The sequence below is a fragment of the Poecilia mexicana genome, unplaced genomic scaffold (genome assembly GCF_051168715.1).
Source record: "Poecilia mexicana isolate PSO_F unplaced genomic scaffold, ASM5116871v1 scaffold_19, whole genome shotgun sequence".
Classification (NCBI taxonomy): domain Eukaryota; kingdom Metazoa; phylum Chordata; class Actinopteri; order Cyprinodontiformes; family Poeciliidae; genus Poecilia; species Poecilia mexicana.
Genome location: NW_028263388.1, coordinates 11,053,230 through 11,070,242, shown reverse-complemented (window position 1 = coordinate 11,070,242; position 17,013 = coordinate 11,053,230). Strand labels below are relative to the sequence as shown.

The following is a 17,013-nucleotide window of genomic DNA, read 5'->3' as shown; positions in this document are numbered from 1 at the left end:
CACACAAGATGAAATACATCACCAATTTATTTTTTTGTTTTTGTGATTATTCAGTGTCAGTTGTAAATGGAAATATATTGTACAGTCACCAAATAAGAAGGTTAAAGGGAATCGTGTTGGACTACTTGTTTAACCAAATAGTAATCAGCATCCCATGCTCTCATTGTTTTCTGGGGGATAATTATGATGTGCTCTGGAAAAGCTAAGACAAGTCTTAATGTTCTTGTTCAATGGTGGATTTCAATTTGGAACTTCATGGTCATTTATACTAGCCTCTTTCTGCTGGAGGCATGACCTGTGACTTTAACTGAGGCAAGTGAAGCCTGCAGGTCTCTGGGTGTCGCTATGGGGTCTTTTGTGACCTCTTGGATGAGTTGTTGTTGTTGCACTCTTGAGGTAATTTTGGTCAGTCGTCCTGGGAAGGTTCCCCACTGTCCCATGCTTTCACAATTTGTGGATAAAGGCTCTCCCTGTGGTTTGATCGAGTCCCAAAGCTTTAGAATTAGAAAACACTTAAGTGTGGCGGAAAAGGAAATCAGGAAAGGGGCACTCTAAACCAAAATATTAGCATTAATTCTAACTAAAGGGAAATAGAATGCAAGTTCCTGTGGCATTTTTGCATAAAATTTTTCCAAATGAACTGAAATCTCTATTCACTGTGAATTTTCAGTTTGTGATTCTTCAGATTCTCAGCTCTAGTAAACCTCTTCAAACAAATATTGCATCTCAATTGATCCTTTCCTGTGTGAACGACCATATGTCTTTCAACACGACACTTCTTCACAAACCTTCTTCCACATTTTTCACAAGCAAAGCAACCCTTTCCAGACCTCGCATTCTCCAGTTTTGCATGAAATCGCATGTGTTTCTGAAGGTGAGCCTTCCGAGTAAACTTTTTATCACATTTATCACATGACAGCATATTCTCCCCAGTGTGGAGTCTAACATGCAGACGCAAACTTGCTTTGCGAGTAAATCTGCCACCACAATACCCACAAACGAATGGTTTTAGATCTGAGTGGGATATCATGTGGCTTTTTAGTTCACTCTTAAGTCTGAAGCATCTGCCACAGTTGCTGCATGCAAATGGTTTTTCTCCCTTATGGATGGTCATGTGCATTTTAAGGGATGTCTTCCGACTAAACCTTTTATCACACTGATCACAAGCAAATGGTTTTTCTTCACTGTGGCACACCAGGTGACGTTGAAGACTAAACTTCTGTCTAAATGTTTTGCCACATTTATCACAGGCAAATGGTCTTTCTCCTGTGTGGAGTGTCAGGTGATTTTTAAGATGAGCCTGACAACGAAAGCTTTTACCACAATCTTTACAAACAACTAATTTTTTAACACGATGGATTCTCTTAATATGAGATTTAACAGAAGCTTGCTTCTGAAAAGTTTTACCACAATTGTCACAAGAAAAGGATTTCCTTCCCTTAGGTGCATCACCGTTTTGCTTCCCTCTCAAGTGATTCTTCTCAACCGAGCAGCTGGAAGACTTTTCTCCTGAATGACCTGCCATATGTTTCTGGAACATCTGCTTCCTCACAAACTGTTTACCACAGTCAGGGCAGCTGAAGGCCTTCTTGGCAGCTTTACTTCCCACTTTGCTGTTTACACCAGACTGACGTGTTCTGGGTTCCCTCCAATCTTCATCACTGTCTTCATTTTCAGATTCAGAACCTGATGGATTATCATCTTCGCTCTCATCACTAACTTCAGTCTCAGAAAAGGATGAATGCCTTTCTTCAATATTTGGCTGTAAATTAGGATATGAATCCAGCTCTCTGTTGGGTTCTGGTCCTCCACTGATCTCTCCATCAGGTTCTGTTTTCATCTGTTCAGCTGAGCTGCTGGTTGGAGCTTCTGTCTCTCTGCTGTCTTGACGTTTGATGTGATGAACCTCTGACAATTGAGGTTTCATTTCTTTTTCTTCGTCTTCTTTCTTCACAGTAAGCTGATATATGTCCTGACTGATCCACTGTTCCTCCTCTTCCTTCTTCACCTGGAAACATGTGAGGTTCTGCTGGTCCAAACTGGAAATGCTGAGATCAGGAACCTCTTCTTTAACCACCAGCAGCTGCTGCTTTTCTTTAGGAAACACATGAACAAAGAAAGGCCTGAAGTTGTTACGATAAAGGATAATATTGTTGTTTTGAGATCATTTTCAAGTAATATAATGGTAATGGCATAATAACACAAGACCACATTAATAAACTTTAAATTCTATTGAATATTAACACTGGGACTGGACGACATGTTAAATACTCAAACAGTTAATAAAATGGATTATGAAGTTTTAATTTATCGTGTGATTATTTATTGCAACAGGCCTACATGGACATCTTTACACTAAGGACTGTATATTGTGACTCTGCTTCCGAAATCTATAGGATTTATTTGTCAGGCGGAAGTGGTCACTCGGCAGCGCATGCGTTTCTCGGCATTAAACCTCGGCTGCAGTGCGCGCTCCCGACACAGGGTCAACACAAGGGAACAGAATTTCACACAAAACCTTTTTCTGTGGTTTTACAATATCCTGTTCATTTTTACACAGGGTTTAAGACTTTTGGCGATATCTAGGTGTTTGTGTCTATAGTGGTAGTAGCTCTCAGTATACATGCTTGGCGCAGGATTTACCCTAATAAACTCTTTCCTGTTTACCTCGTGCTTCCATCGATTCTAATGATCACAATTATTTGAAAATGATCAAATGAAGGGATGTACCTTCATTCTCTTCCTTCACAGAGTCAACGAAGCTGCATTGTTCTCCAGTTCTGCAACTTCCCATCGTAATCTTCATCCTAATGTTTTGGCTTCTCTGGAGATTAGGGTTACACTGTGAATCGAAAAGCTTACACTCACAAGAAATCTGGTAGATTCAAGTTGTTCTTCCTGCAGATGGCAAGAAAACTTAAAGTGGGCATTACCGCCACCTACTGGTTCGGAGTGTGGTTCTTGAAAGTATCATGTACACATAAAAATCAAAAACCGGTATGTAATCAAATTCCAATAATCAATGTTGATTTCTTTAACAAGCTAATGATAACAAATACAAGTTCTTTTTTAGTGTTGCTATTACACTAAACTTTTAATTTTTCCAAACTCTCTCTTTATAAATCTTTATGACAGTCTAATATAACATGTTCTATGATTTCTTCCATTCCACATTACATTTCCCTGTATTATGCTTTTTTATTTTAAAAGTATAATTTTAAGTCCTGCATATCCAAGTCTTAATCTTATTAGCCTCTCATCCTTTGTATTTCGTCTCCCATTTCTGATTTCACCTACTGCCTTTTGGATTTTATAAAAATTTTATAAAACCATCTATTTCCATCTCAACTTATTTCCAATTATTTCACTGGATTTTGTTTAATGACACTCTTTCTGTCTGATTTGCTTGTTTTTACTATGAAGCTGCAGATGGTATTTTGACTTTCCTTTCTTTGCCGTCTTATCTGCACTCTCATTTCATTTTACTCAAATGTGCTGGTACCCACATGAATTTTATTGTTTGTTTTATTTTATTTGTTTGAAAGTAGAGCTGATAAAACATCAGCCCTACTTTCTGAATGATTATGTTTTAAACTCAATAATACAGTTGCAATAAATTTGTTTACTTGTGCTCTCCTGATTTCCTGCTCTAAACACAATGTTAGATCATTGGTATTGCTCTCCTTTCGAAAACCATGACTAATCTATTATTAATCATTTTTCTATTAAATTACATATACTTGATGTTGAATAAATTAGCATGTAGTTTCCTGTTTTGTGTTCTGATTCATATTATGGACCGCAGAAGGATTTTGATCAGGCATCTTCACAGCCACACGCTGCTTTGTGTCTCACTGCTGCCATCTGATGGACATATTAGGATCCTACAACATTCAGATATTAAACGGAACTGAACTGAAAACACAGAAGGCAACTCTTAAGGACAAACTTTTCATCACAATGATCACATGACAACTGATTCTCCACAATTTGGAGTCTAACATGCAGGAGTAAACTTTGTTTCAGAGTAAAAGTAGCACCACAATCACCACAGACAAATGGTTTTACATTTGAGTGGGTATCGTATGGCAGATGTTTCATCCTTAAGTCTGAAACATCTGCCATAGTTGCTGCATGCAAATGTTTTTTCTTCTTTTATTCGATACACCGAATAAAAAACAGAATATCTTGAAGTTAAATATATTAGTCACTTATTTCAAGAAGGAAAATCACATATTAAATAAATTCCACAAGGCATGAAAAACAGCACACCTTTATTTTTTGTATTTGTGATGATTAAGGCTTACAGCTCAGAAAAACCTCAAATTCAGTGTCAGTCATAACTGAAACTATATCGTACAGTCACATAATAAGAAGGTCACATAGAATTGTGTTGAACTTCTTCTTTAACCAAAAAGTAACCCGCATCCCATGCCCTCATTGTTTTCCTGCTGGTCGCATTCATCCTCGTGCTGATCTCTCTATCATGGCAATACATAGATAAGAATTGGCCCATTGTTGCCACGGCAATATATGTGCTGGCTGCCAACATCTTCTTAGCTGCTGCATATGCTTTGGTGAGAGGAAAACCCTAGGGTGGAATCATCATTAAGAAGGAGTAAAAAAGGTGAATAAGAGATATCCACTTGTAGCACATCACCCAAAGTGGTGGATTTTTACAGACAGAAGTCACATTCAGACAATCCCAGAATATGTGTATAAATGGTCCTACAGTATTAACTGGGAATGAGTCACATTTAGAAGATGTAATGAGATTCATGTCACATTTAAAACTACAATCTCTAACTTTTATAAGCAATTTTTTTTTACATATGTTAGCAAAAGTGCAAAAATGCAAACTGCTGTGGCATTTTGACAGAAAATCTTTCCAAATGAACTGATATGTCTATTCACTGTGAATTCGCCGTTTGTGATTCTTCAGATTCTCGGCTCTAGTAAACCTCTTCAAACAAATATTGCATCTCAATTGATCTTTTCCTGTGTGAACGACCATATGTCTTTCAACATGACGCTTCTTGACAAACATTCTTCCACATTCTTCACAAGCAAAGCAACCCTTTCCAGACCACGCATTCTCCAGTTTTGCATGAAATTGCATGTGTTTCAGAAGGTCAGCCTTCCGAGTAAACTTTTTATCACATTTATCACATGACAGCAGATTCTCCCCAGTGTGGCGTCTAACATGTATGCGCAGACTTGCTTTGCGAGTAAATCTGCCACCACAATACCCACAAACAAATTGTTTTACATCCAAGTGGGATATCATGTGGCTTTTTAGTTCACCTGTACATCTAAAACATTTGCCACAGTCGCTGCATGCAAATGGTTTGTCTCCATTATGGATGGTCATGTGCATTTTAAGGGATGTCTTCCGACTAAACCTTTTATCACACTGATCACAAGCAAATGGTTTTTCTTCACTGTGGCACACCAGGTGACTTTGAAGAGCAAACTTCTGTCTAAATGTTTTGCCACATTTATCACAAGCAAAGGGTTTTTCTTCACTGTGGCACACCAGGTGACTTTGAAGAGCAAACTTCTGTCTAAATGTTTTGCCACATTTATCACAAGCAAAGGGTTTTTCTTCACTGTGGCACACCATGTGACTTTGAAGGATATACTTGTGGCTAAATGTTTTGCCACATTTATCACAGGCAAAGGGTTTTTCTTCAGCGTGGAGTGTTTGGTGATTTTTAAGGGTACGTTTCTGTCTAAATGTTTTGCCACATTTATCACAGGCAAAGGGTCTTTCTCCAGTGTGGAGTGTCAGGTGATTTTTAAGATGAGCCTGAAAGCGAAAGCTCTTACCACAGTCTTTACAAACAACACATTTTTTACCACGATGGATTCTCATATGAGATTTAAGAGCAACATGCTTCTTAAAAGTTTTACCACAATTGTCACAAGAAAAGGATTTCCTTCCCTTCTGTGCATCACCGTTTTGCTTCCCTCTCAAGTGATTCTTCTCAACCGAGCAGCTGGAAGACTTTTCTCCTGAATGACCTGCCATATGTTTCTGGAACATCTGCTTCCTCACAAACTGTTTACCACAGTCAGGGCAGCTGAAGGCCTTCTTGGCAGCTTTACGTCCCACTTTGCTGTTTACACCAGACTGACGTGTTCTGGGTTCCCTCCAATCTTCATCACTGTCTTCATTTTCAGATTCAGAACCTGATAGATTATCATCTTTGCTCTCATCACTGACTTCAGTCTCAGAAGAGGATGAATGCCTTTCTTCAATATTTGCCTGTAAATTAGGATTTGAATCCGGCTCTCTGTTGGGTTCTGATCCTCCACTGATCTCTCCATCAGGTTCTGTTTTCATCTGTTCAGCTGAGCTGCTGGTTGGAGCTTCTGTCTCTCTGCTGTCTTCACGTTTGATGTCATGAACCTCTGACAATTGAGGTTTCACTTCGTCTTCATTCTTCACAGTAAGCTGATATATGTCCTGACTGATCCACTGTTCTTCCTCTTCCTTCTTCACCTGGAAACATGTGAGGTTCTGCTGATCCAAACTGGAAATGCTGAGATCAGGAACCTCTTCTTTAACCACCAGCAGCTGCTGCTCTTCTGTAGGAAACACATGAACAAAGCCTGAAGTTATTACGATAAATGATAATATTGTTGTTTTGAGATCATTGTCAAGTAATATACTGGTAATGGCATAATAACACATAACCACATTAATAAACTTTAAATTCTATTGTATATTTAACACTGGAACTGGACAACATGTTAAGTGCTCAAACAGTAAATAAAATGGATTATGAAGTTTTAATTTATCGTGTGATTATTTATTGCAACAGGCCTACATGGACATCTTTACACTAAGGACTGTATATTGTGACTCTGCTTTCGAAATCTACAGGATTTGTTGTTCACAATGAGAGGAATGAACACAGCTAAGAAGTTGGTGGAAAAAATAATTAGCTCCCATGTTACTGAGAAAGAGCAGATTATTTCAGAGTGTTGAAATATTTGATTCTCTCCAGGTAACTTTGGCAATTAAGTAGCAAATGTTTACAAATTGCCAGTGATAGTTCTGTGAGGTAGTATGATTGAGCCACTTACGTCTGAAGCTGATGGGGTAACAAACGTTACAAGGTTGTGAGCTTCAGGCTGAAATATTGTGTTCCTCTTTGATGTTTATGCAAGCTTTTAATTTAATTTAATTCTTGTAGAAGAGAGAAACTATGTTCACACATCTCAGAATAATAGACTTATATTTTAAGGCATGTAATGCAAATGCTAGGAATTATTATTCTAGACCTATAAACGCCGTTAATAATGAAAAAAGGAAGTAGAAATATCTTTCATCCAGTAAACTGCCATATTTTACATTAGAACGGGATTTTTTTTTTTTTATGTTTTCAGGACAATTTTACTTGTCCTGCTATCATGTGGCTATGAGCAATTAAAAATTCTAAACACGTACAATGTGTTGGAAAACAGAGTTTGGTGACTGATTCTTATTTGTCAGGCGGAAGTGGTCACTTGGCAGCGCATGCGTTTCTCGGCATTAAACCTCGGCTGCAGTGCGCGCTCCCAACACAGGGTCAACACAAGGGAACTGAATTTCACACAAGACCTCTTTCTGTGGTTTTACAATATCCTGTTCATTTTTACACAAGGTTTAAGACTTTTGGCGAAATCTAGTGTTGAGAAAATAAATTTAAAATAAGCTAGTTTTAAAACTTAACATGTCTTGATTCAAATGGCCTAATTGTGGTTTTGAATTTAGTAATGCATTCTGACTTTTTTACCTTTATGTTACCTGTAGTTACAGCAGATGGTTTGCTAGGATCGTTTGAACTGCCTTTTGTCTGTGGGAAAACAATACAGTGGAAGTTCTAGCTTTTCACACTCATCTGTGAAAGGCCGTAAACACGGCAGGGGTTTCTGGCTTGAGAGAGGGTCAGAGATAGCTCCTGGTTGGATGAGCAAAGATACGCCTTATTTGAATAAATTAAAGATAAGAATACGCCTTTAACTATAAAACTTTCTACACAGAAGTAACAGATTAGATTTGCTCTTGCAACTCTCCAAAGATGTCTTTGCACGTCTTTGCTTTTCTTTCTTTCCTTCTTTCCATTTATGTCAGGTAAATGAATGTATGTCTCCGTTGTTCTGCAGTTTCTGGTGTAAGTTTGTGCATTGTCTTACTTGTATGTTTATGCATTGTCTTATATTGGATTAAACTCTGTAATTCTGTGACGTCAACACACATTGTTGTTTTCCTTGTGGCTACACGTGGCTCGCCGAGAGGACCTGGGATCCAGAGGAAGACAGAGCCAGACTTTTTCCAAAGTTAACTATTTAGAAATTTCTTCCTTAACACTAGGTGTTTGTGTCTATAGTGGTAGTAGCTCTCAGTATACATGCTTGGCGCAGGATTACCCTATTAAACTCTTTCCTGTTTACCTCGTGCTTCCATCGATTCTAATGATCACAATTAGTTGAAAATGATCAAATGAAGGGATGTACCTTCATTCCCTTCCTTCACAGAGTCAACGAAGCTGCATTGTTCTCCAGTTCTGCAACTTTCCATCGTAATCTTCATCCTAATGTTTTGGCTTCTCTGGAGAATAGGGATACACTGTGAATCGAAAAGCTTACACTCACAAGAAATCTGGTAGATTCAAGTTGTTCTTCTTGCAAATGGCAAGAAAACTTAAAGTGGGCATTACCGCCACCTACTGGTTCGGAGTGTTCTTGAAAGTATCATGTACACATAAAAATCAAAAACCGGTATGTAATCAAATTCCAATAATCAATGTTGATTTCTTTAACAAGCTAATGATAACAAATACAAGTTCTTTTTAGTGTTACTATTACACTGAACTTTTTATTTTTTCAAACTCTCTCTTTATAAATCTTTATGACAGTCTAATATAACATGTTCTATGATTTCTTCCATTCTACATTACATTTCCCTGTATTATGCTTTTTTATTTTAAAAGTATAATTTTAAGTCCTGCATATCCAAGTCTTAATCTTATTAGCCTCTAATCCTTTGTATTTCTTCTCCCAGTTCTGATTTCACCTACTGCCTTTAGGATTTTATAAAAATTTTATAAAACCATTTATTTCCATCTCACCTTATTTCCAATTATTTCACTGGATTTTGTTTAATGACACTCTTTCTGTCTGATATGCTTGTTTTTACTATGAAGCTGCAGATGGTATTTTGACTTTCCTTCTTTGCTGTCTTATCTGCACTCTCATTTCATTTTACTCAAATGTGCTGGTACCCACATGAATTTTATTGTTAAACCCATATTATGTTTTCTAAATACATAATATTATATATTATGTATTTATACAAAAAGTATGTCCAATAAAATATCAGCCCCACTTTCTGGATGATTGTTTTAAACTCAATAATACAGTTGCAAAATATATTTTTATTTTGTTTACTTGTGCTCTCCTGATTTCCTGCTCTAAGCACATTGTTAGATCATTGATATTCCTCTCCTTTCTAAAACCATGACTAATCTATTATTAATATTTTTTATATTTAATTACATATAGTTGAAGCAATTAGCATGTAGTTGTCCTGTTTTGTGTTCTGATTCACATTATGGACGCAGGATTTTGATCAGGCATCTTCACAGCCACACGCTGCTTTGTATCTCACTGCTGCCATCTGATGGACATATTAGGATCCTACAACATTCAGATATTAAACGGGACTGAACTGAAAACGTAGATATTTACATGTACTACATCTTTTAAAAAATGAATACCTTCAGGAAGTTGAATATTTTTTGACTGTCTTTCTAGAAAGTGAAACTTTTATTTTCTATATTCCATTCAGTGAGCTACACAATCACAGGGAGGACTGCTGACTGAACAGATGTTCAGAAAAACAAACATTTAAACCATCCACAGGGAAGGTAAACCACAAAAAGTCACTACTAAAGAAGCTGGTGTTACTGTGATTTCTCATGTGTGTATGACCACAGTTCTGTTTTTCAATAAATGAGGCCTCAGATGATTAACTGTTACCAACAGCGACAACTCTTCTGGTGTCCATCCTCATATTGCGACAGCCTTTACACTTTACAGACCATAACCTCTATTTAGCGCAAGAAAACTTAAGACAAAAGAAGTTTGACATAAAATAAATCTAACAATAAGGGAATTCTTTTACAATTTTTTGTAACATTTTTGTGCTGCATACACATTATTGAAAAATACATTCCTTATTTCTGCATTCGTTAAAAATAGAAATAATACATGATATAAAGAAAGTACACTTAAAATCCACTTCATGTCTCACTCACAGTGAGCTGCCTAAATCATTTTACCACTGAACAGAGGCATTTTCCCCATTATTTGCTAATACCAGACACTGCTCTACTTACGATGAAGCAGAGATCATGTCAAACTCAAAATGCTAAAACTAATCTTGATCAAATGGAAGCAAAATAATCTGAATTGCAGTGGCGTTTGTACAGAAAGTCTTTCCAAGCAAATTCTCAGTATGAAATCTATTTACTGTGAATCCTCAGTTTGTGATTCCTCAGAGTTTCCGCTTGTGTAAACAACTTCAAACATCGCATCTAAATGGTTTTCTTCCCGTGTGAAAAACACAGGAAAGAAGGTTTGTCCTTCTTCCACATTCCCCACAAGCAAAGTTTCCCTTCCCTGCCACCACTTTCTCCTCCTTCTGATGAATCTGCATGTTTTAGAAGGCGACTCTTAAGGACAAACTTTTCATCACAATGATCACATGACAACTGATTCTCCACAATTTGGAGTCTAACATGCAGGAGTAAACTTTGTTTCTGAGTAAAAGTAGCACCACAATCACCACAGACAAACGGTTTTACATTTGAGTGGGTTATCATGTGGCTTTTTAGAACATCCTTAAGTCTGAAACATCTGCCATAGTTGCTGCATGCAAATGTTTTTTCTTCTTTTATTCGATACACCAAATAAAAAACAGAATATCTTGAAGTTAAATATATTAGTCACTTATTTCAAGGAAAATCACATATTAAATAAATTCCACAAGGCATGAAAAACAGCACACCTTTATTTTTTGTATTTGTGATGATTAAGGCTTACAGCTCAGAAAAACCTCAAATTCAGTGTCAGTCGTAACTGAAACTATATCGTACAGTCACATAATAAGAAGGTCACATAGAATTGTGTTGCACTTCTGCTTTAACCAAATAGTAACCCGCATCCCATGCCCTCATTGTTTTCCTGCTGGTCGCATTCATCCTCGTGCTGATCTCTCTTTCATGACAATACATAGATAAGAATTGGTCCATTGTTGCCACATCATTAAGAAGGAGTAAAAAAGGTGAATAAGAGATATCCACTTGTAGCACATCACCCAAAGTGGTGGATTTTTACAGACAGCAGTCACATTCAGACAATCCCAGAATATGTGTATAAATGGTCCTACAGTATTAACTGGGAATGAGTCACATTGAGAAGATGTAATGAGATTCATGTCACATTTAAAACTACAATCTGTAACTTTTATAAGCAATTTTTTTTGCATATTTGTTGGAAAAAGGAGACAAAATGCAAACTGCTGTGGCATTTTGACAGAAAATCTTTCCAAATGAACTGAAATGTCTATTCACTGTGAATTTTCAGTTTGTGTTTCTTCAGATTCTCACCTCTAGTAAACGTCTTCAAATATTGCATTTAAATTGTTTCTTTCCTGTGTGAACGACCATATGTCTTTCAACATGACACTTCTTCAAAAACCTTCTTCCACATTTTTCACAAGCAAAGCAACCCTTTCCAGACCTCACATTCTCCAGTTTTGCATGAAATCGCATGTGTTTCTGAAGGTGAGCCTTCCGCACAAACTTTTTATCACATTTATCACATGACAGCAGATTCTCCCCAGTGTGGAGTCTAACATGCAGACGCAAACTTGCTTTGCGACTAAATCTGCCACCACAATACCCACAAACGAATGGTTTTATATCCAAATGGGTTAGTATGTGGGTTTGTAGATCACTCTTAAGTCTGAAGCATCTGCCACAGTCGCTGCATGCAAATGGTTTTTCTCCCTTATGGATGGTCATGTGCAATTTAAGGTACATCTTCCGGCTAAACCTTTTATCACATTCATTACATGCAAAAGGTTTTTCTTCACTGTGGCACACCATGTGACTTTGAAGGATATACTTGTGGCTAAATGTTTTGCCACATTTATCACAGGCAAATGGTCTTTCTCCTGTGTGGAGTCTCCAGTGATTTTTTAATTGAGCCTGACAGTGAAAGCTTTTACCACAGTCTTCACAAACAACTAATTTTTTAACACGGTGGCCTCTCATATGAGATTTAAGAGCAACATGCTTCTTAAAGGTTTTACCACAATCGTCACAAGAAAAGGATTTCCTTCCAGGTTCAAGTCCCTTCTGTGAATCAACTTTTTGGTTCCCTCTCGAGTGATTCTTCTCAACCGAGCAGCTGGAAGACTTTTCTCCTGAATGACCTGCCATATGTTTCTGGAACATCTGCTTCCTCACAAACTGTTTACCACAGTCAGGGCAGCTGAAGGCCTTCTTGGCAGCTTTACGTCTCACTTTGCTGTTTACACCAGACTGACGTGTTCTGGGTTCCCTCCAATCTTCATCACTGTCTTCATTTTCAGATTCAGAACCTGACAGCTTATAATCTTCACTCTCATCACTGTCTTCATTTTCAGATCCAGAACCTGATAGATTATCATCTTTGCTCTCATCACTGACTTCAGTCTCAGAAGAGGACGAATGCCTTTCTTCAATATTTGACTGTAAATTAGGATTTGGATCCGTCTCTCTGTTGGGTTCTGGTCCTCCACTCATCTCTCCATCAGGTTCTGTCTTCGTTTGTTCAGCTGAACTGCTGGTTGGAGCTTCTGTCTCTCTGCTGTCTTCACGTTTGATGTGATGAACCTCTGACAACTGAGGTTTTTCTTCGTCTTCATTCTTCTCAGAATGGCTGATCCACTGTTCCTCTTCTTCCTTCTTCACCTGGGAACATGTGAGGTTCTGCTGGTCCAAACCGGAACTGCTCAGTTCAGGAACCTCTTCTTTTACCATCAGCCACTGCTGTTCTTCTGTAGGAAACACATGAACATAGGTCTGTCAGGATGACAAATTTTGCTTGAAGATAAATTGTTCCAGTGGTTATTGTGATAAATCATAATATTGTTGTTTTGAGACCATTTTCAGGTGATACAATGGTAATGTTATAATAATGCGAGACCACATGAGTAAACTTTAAATTCTATTGAATATTTAACACTGGAACTGGACGACATATTAAATATTAAAACAAATGAAATTAATTATGAAGTTTTAATTGATCATGTGATTATTTATTGTTTATTGTAACAGGGCTACATGGACATCTTGGCTATATTTTGCACCGAGGACTGTTCATTGTGAGGATTATAAGTAATGTGTTGTTGAAGCGTGAGCTGCTTCCCATCAGTTTAGCATACCTTGCCCTTTAGAAGGTCTAATGATAGCTTTACATACTGTTATTACACAATAGTCAGCCACACCCACTTACCTCCCCTCAGACTCCAGCAGACTGACAACTGACCAGCTCTCCACCTAACGGGTCCGAGAAGCCTCTAACTCCTGAGTGTTACTCCAGATGAGAATTTAGAGGGCATTCTGTTTAAGCTGGGCGCGAGAAAGATGTGTCTAGACTCTAACTGACCTTTGGCCTACTTACAGCACTAAGGTTACAATGTAATACACTTTATAATCAGAATCTTTCTTCTTATCCTTTATGAATAATTCATAATCATCACGATTCTTAAAACATAATCAACATTAAATCACAACATGCAAGATTATAAATATCTCTTAGGCTCTTCTTACTCCAACAAAAAAGAGAAAACATTTCAGTAACATTGCTTTTCTTTCCTCTAATTACCAGCCTTTTTATTTATTTTTATCTTATTTAATTTTATGCATGAAACTGGAAAGATCTTATACATGCACAATATTCACAATATTCTTCAGAACATGAAATGTACCTTTTAGTTTGGGATGGGTGTTATTATGAGCTTGACTGGGGTTTATATATCGTTTTACACCCAACTGTAACTTGTGGTCTCTCTCTACCTTCCTAGTTGTCATTTTAGTTGCTCTCTCTCTCAAAAACATTTGAGTTCCCTCACAATACTTTTTGCGTTACCTCACAATGATGTCCTGTTCAGTTTATGCGGCATAACTGAATACTGATCCTGGGCCTAGCAGTTATATTTATGACCTACTGGCAAAAAAGAAACTGAAAATAAAAATGGGAACGACTGTTTTGCATGCTGAAAGCAGAATTATGACTTTCCTAAAGGAGGAAGATCAAGTATAAAACAATTGAAACAGGTGTAAACACAGCTTGATGAAAAATGGATTGGAAAAAAAAGCGGGCCACACTGACAATGCGGGTGCCCTTTCCCCTTTAAGACAAAGGGATACTTCAACCCCTTTTCATACTCCCCGGGTGGAGATCCAGGCTCACCAGGCAGATCTGGATTTGGACTCCCGTCCCCCGGTCCGAAGAGCCATCCCAACGCCCCACAAGACCCTGGAAAGACAGCGCCGCCTCCTCCCACGGAGAAAAGTAGCAAAGCTTCATCATCAGCCCGATTCAAGACCGCCCTGCAGTCTACGTCCTCTCCCAGCAGAGAGCAGAAACATGGATGCTCAACCAAAAAAAAAAAAGAAAAAAAAAGTTTGCCACAAAACTGAAGGCCCTCTGCAATGAAATGTGTCCCACTGTGCTGAAATACATTGCATGGCTACAATAATCAAACCCAGAGATCTTGCCTGCGTGGCTGGACATCTCCTTGATCCCAATGTCCGTCTCAGAAATGTGGACTATAACAATGAGGGTTCCAACGTTGACCCCAACACCCCTTATCATCTGACCTCCAATCCAGTCTCTGACCTATTTCTGGAGAGCGCTGACAAAGGGCGTGAGTTTCCTTCCTATTTAACACAAATCCTAGGATTTACTATTTTAGACCGTTAAACGACATTAAGAATAACCGCAATAGGAACTACTTTTCATCCAGTTCTCCATATTACACGAGAAAGTTCTTGTCCTGCTGTCATCCGTCCTCTTATACCAGCAACGAAAAATTATAAACACACACAATGTGTTGGAAAACAATGTTTGGTGACCGACTTTTATTTGTCAGGCTGAAGTGAACATGACAAAAGTTGGAAAAAGGTTGATTCTCTTGGCGATTAAAAACACAAAACTCTGCAGGACCCCATTTTTTGTTTATTTTAGGGGGTTTGCTATTGTTTTTAGCAGCAGCTGTCGATTAAACTGACGGACATCGTCTTGGCGTGAGTCTTTTTACCGAATCGGAAACCAACTGCAGCTTCGTGATCAGAAACGCCGTGAAAACGGTCGGATCCGCGCCTGTTTCCTGTGCGCGCTCCCCACACAGAGTAAACGGATTTTCACTGGTGAAAGACCTCTTTCTGTGGTTTTACAACACCCTGCCCGTTTTTACGCAAGGTTTAAGATGTCTAGGTATTTGTGTCAATATAACGTTGTAACTCTATACGTCTTTGGCGCACGATTACCCTAATAAACTCTTTCTTGTTTACCTCGTGCTTTTATCGATTCTAATGATCATAATTATTTCATAGTGATCAAATTAAGTGATTTACCTTCACTCTTTTCCTTAACAGAGTCAACGAAGCTGCATTGTTCTCCAGATCTGCAACTTTCCATCGTAATCTTGGTACCTGATGTTCTGACTTTAATTGAGAATAGGGTTCGACCAGTGAACTAGACACAGTTTCGAGCCAAATAAAGCGGAAGTATCGTGCAGTGTCTAGAGCTGTTTCGTCTCAGGTCAGCCAACGCGGCAAAATAGGCGCGTGCTCGTGATGAGTACTGAGAAAGCACGCGCGTAGCAAGCACGCGCTTGTTCGGCGCGCTTGTCTGAGGAACTACGGACACCGTGAAAGCTCAAGCAACATGTTTCGGCAAAGTTGTCACATTTTCTTCACGGTTTTGCGGGAAACTAATAGTAATAATACTAATAATTATAATAAATATATATGTTATACATATTATAATTATAATAAATAATATATATTATATATATATTATAATTATAATACATAATATGTTATATATATTATAATTATAATATATATATATATATGTTGTATATATTATAATTATAATATATATATATGTTGTATATATTATAAAACCAAAGAAGGAAAGGTTAAGTTCTTGTGCAAGAAACTTCTGGAAAACGTATTTTCCTGCTTGCGTGCGAAGAAGTCGGCCAGGACTGGGAAAGAATCTTTGTTTGGACAGATAAAGAACTAACAACTTGACTAATAGTTCTTCTGATGGAGCAGAATTGATTTCCAGGAGGTCAGCCTTTAATTCTCGGAACTTCCAACACACATCCAGTGTAAGACGGAGCCAGAATTGCTATGCAAGCGAGGTTCGGTAACGCCATTGGTCAAAGCTTTCCAATACACAACAGTAGGGCTGGAATGGTATAAAAACTTGATGTCAGAAGTAAGAGACTGGTTTGGATTCTGAGATGATGAAAATGAGACGATGAAAATGTAATGTGTGAATCCGCAGATGTGCATTAAATGTCTTCCTGTTTGTCTATGAGCCGGAGAGAATGGAGTTTGTGTATTGTTTCTTTATTTATGTATTTCATGAGTTTAGCACCTTTAAATTCCTCTATAAGAACAATGAAACCATGTTCTCCATGTTTCACTGGAGAACATGAGCTTGAATGAAAATGGTATGAATGAAGCACAAACTCATGATTTAAATTAAGTTATCAACCTAATTCACATCAACTTTAGTACATTGAACCACTAAATGTTGCTATTTTAGTGTATCAAGCGCTTCAAAATAATAGGCCATTTTCTGAGCAACTGTTTCAAAGTGGCTCAGTGATTCAGGAACCGTCGGTTTCACCATTACTAGGTTAAATAGACTGTGAATCAAAAACTCACACTC

General features: G+C 37.9%; 2 protein-coding genes and 1 pseudogene across 3 annotated transcripts; all 3 read right to left on the bottom strand.

Annotated features, from left to right (window-relative positions):
* Positions 1-10: 10 nt before the first annotated feature.
* LOC148153659 (uncharacterized) lies at positions 11-2,896 on the bottom strand. The gene is made up of 2 exons (XM_088000906.1): positions 2,731-2,896; positions 11-2,094 (listed from the first exon to the last, which is right to left on the bottom strand). Exons 1-2 carry the CDS (start codon positions 2,804-2,806, stop codon positions 650-652), a joined length of 1,521 nt encoding a protein of 506 aa, XP_087857032.1. The 5' UTR covers positions 2,807-2,896; the 3' UTR covers positions 11-649.
* A 1,361-nt stretch (positions 2,897-4,257) lies between these two features.
* Positions 4,258-8,660, bottom strand: LOC106915329 (uncharacterized). Its single transcript, XM_088000895.1, has 2 exons — positions 8,506-8,660; positions 4,258-6,591 (listed from the first exon to the last, which is right to left on the bottom strand). The coding sequence occupies exons 1-2, from the start codon at positions 8,579-8,581 to the stop codon at positions 4,907-4,909; spliced, it is 1,761 nt and encodes a 586-aa protein (XP_087857021.1). The 5' UTR covers positions 8,582-8,660; the 3' UTR covers positions 4,258-4,906.
* Positions 8,661-9,056: 396 nt separating this feature from the next.
* LOC106915342 (uncharacterized) lies at positions 9,057-15,801 on the bottom strand (annotated as a pseudogene). Its single transcript, XR_015761532.1, has 4 exons — positions 15,681-15,801; positions 11,625-13,096; positions 11,441-11,448; positions 9,057-10,586 (listed from the first exon to the last, which is right to left on the bottom strand). The product of XR_015761532.1 is annotated as an uncharacterized LOC106915342 (transcript).
* Between the last annotated feature and the right edge of the window lie 1,212 nt (positions 15,802-17,013).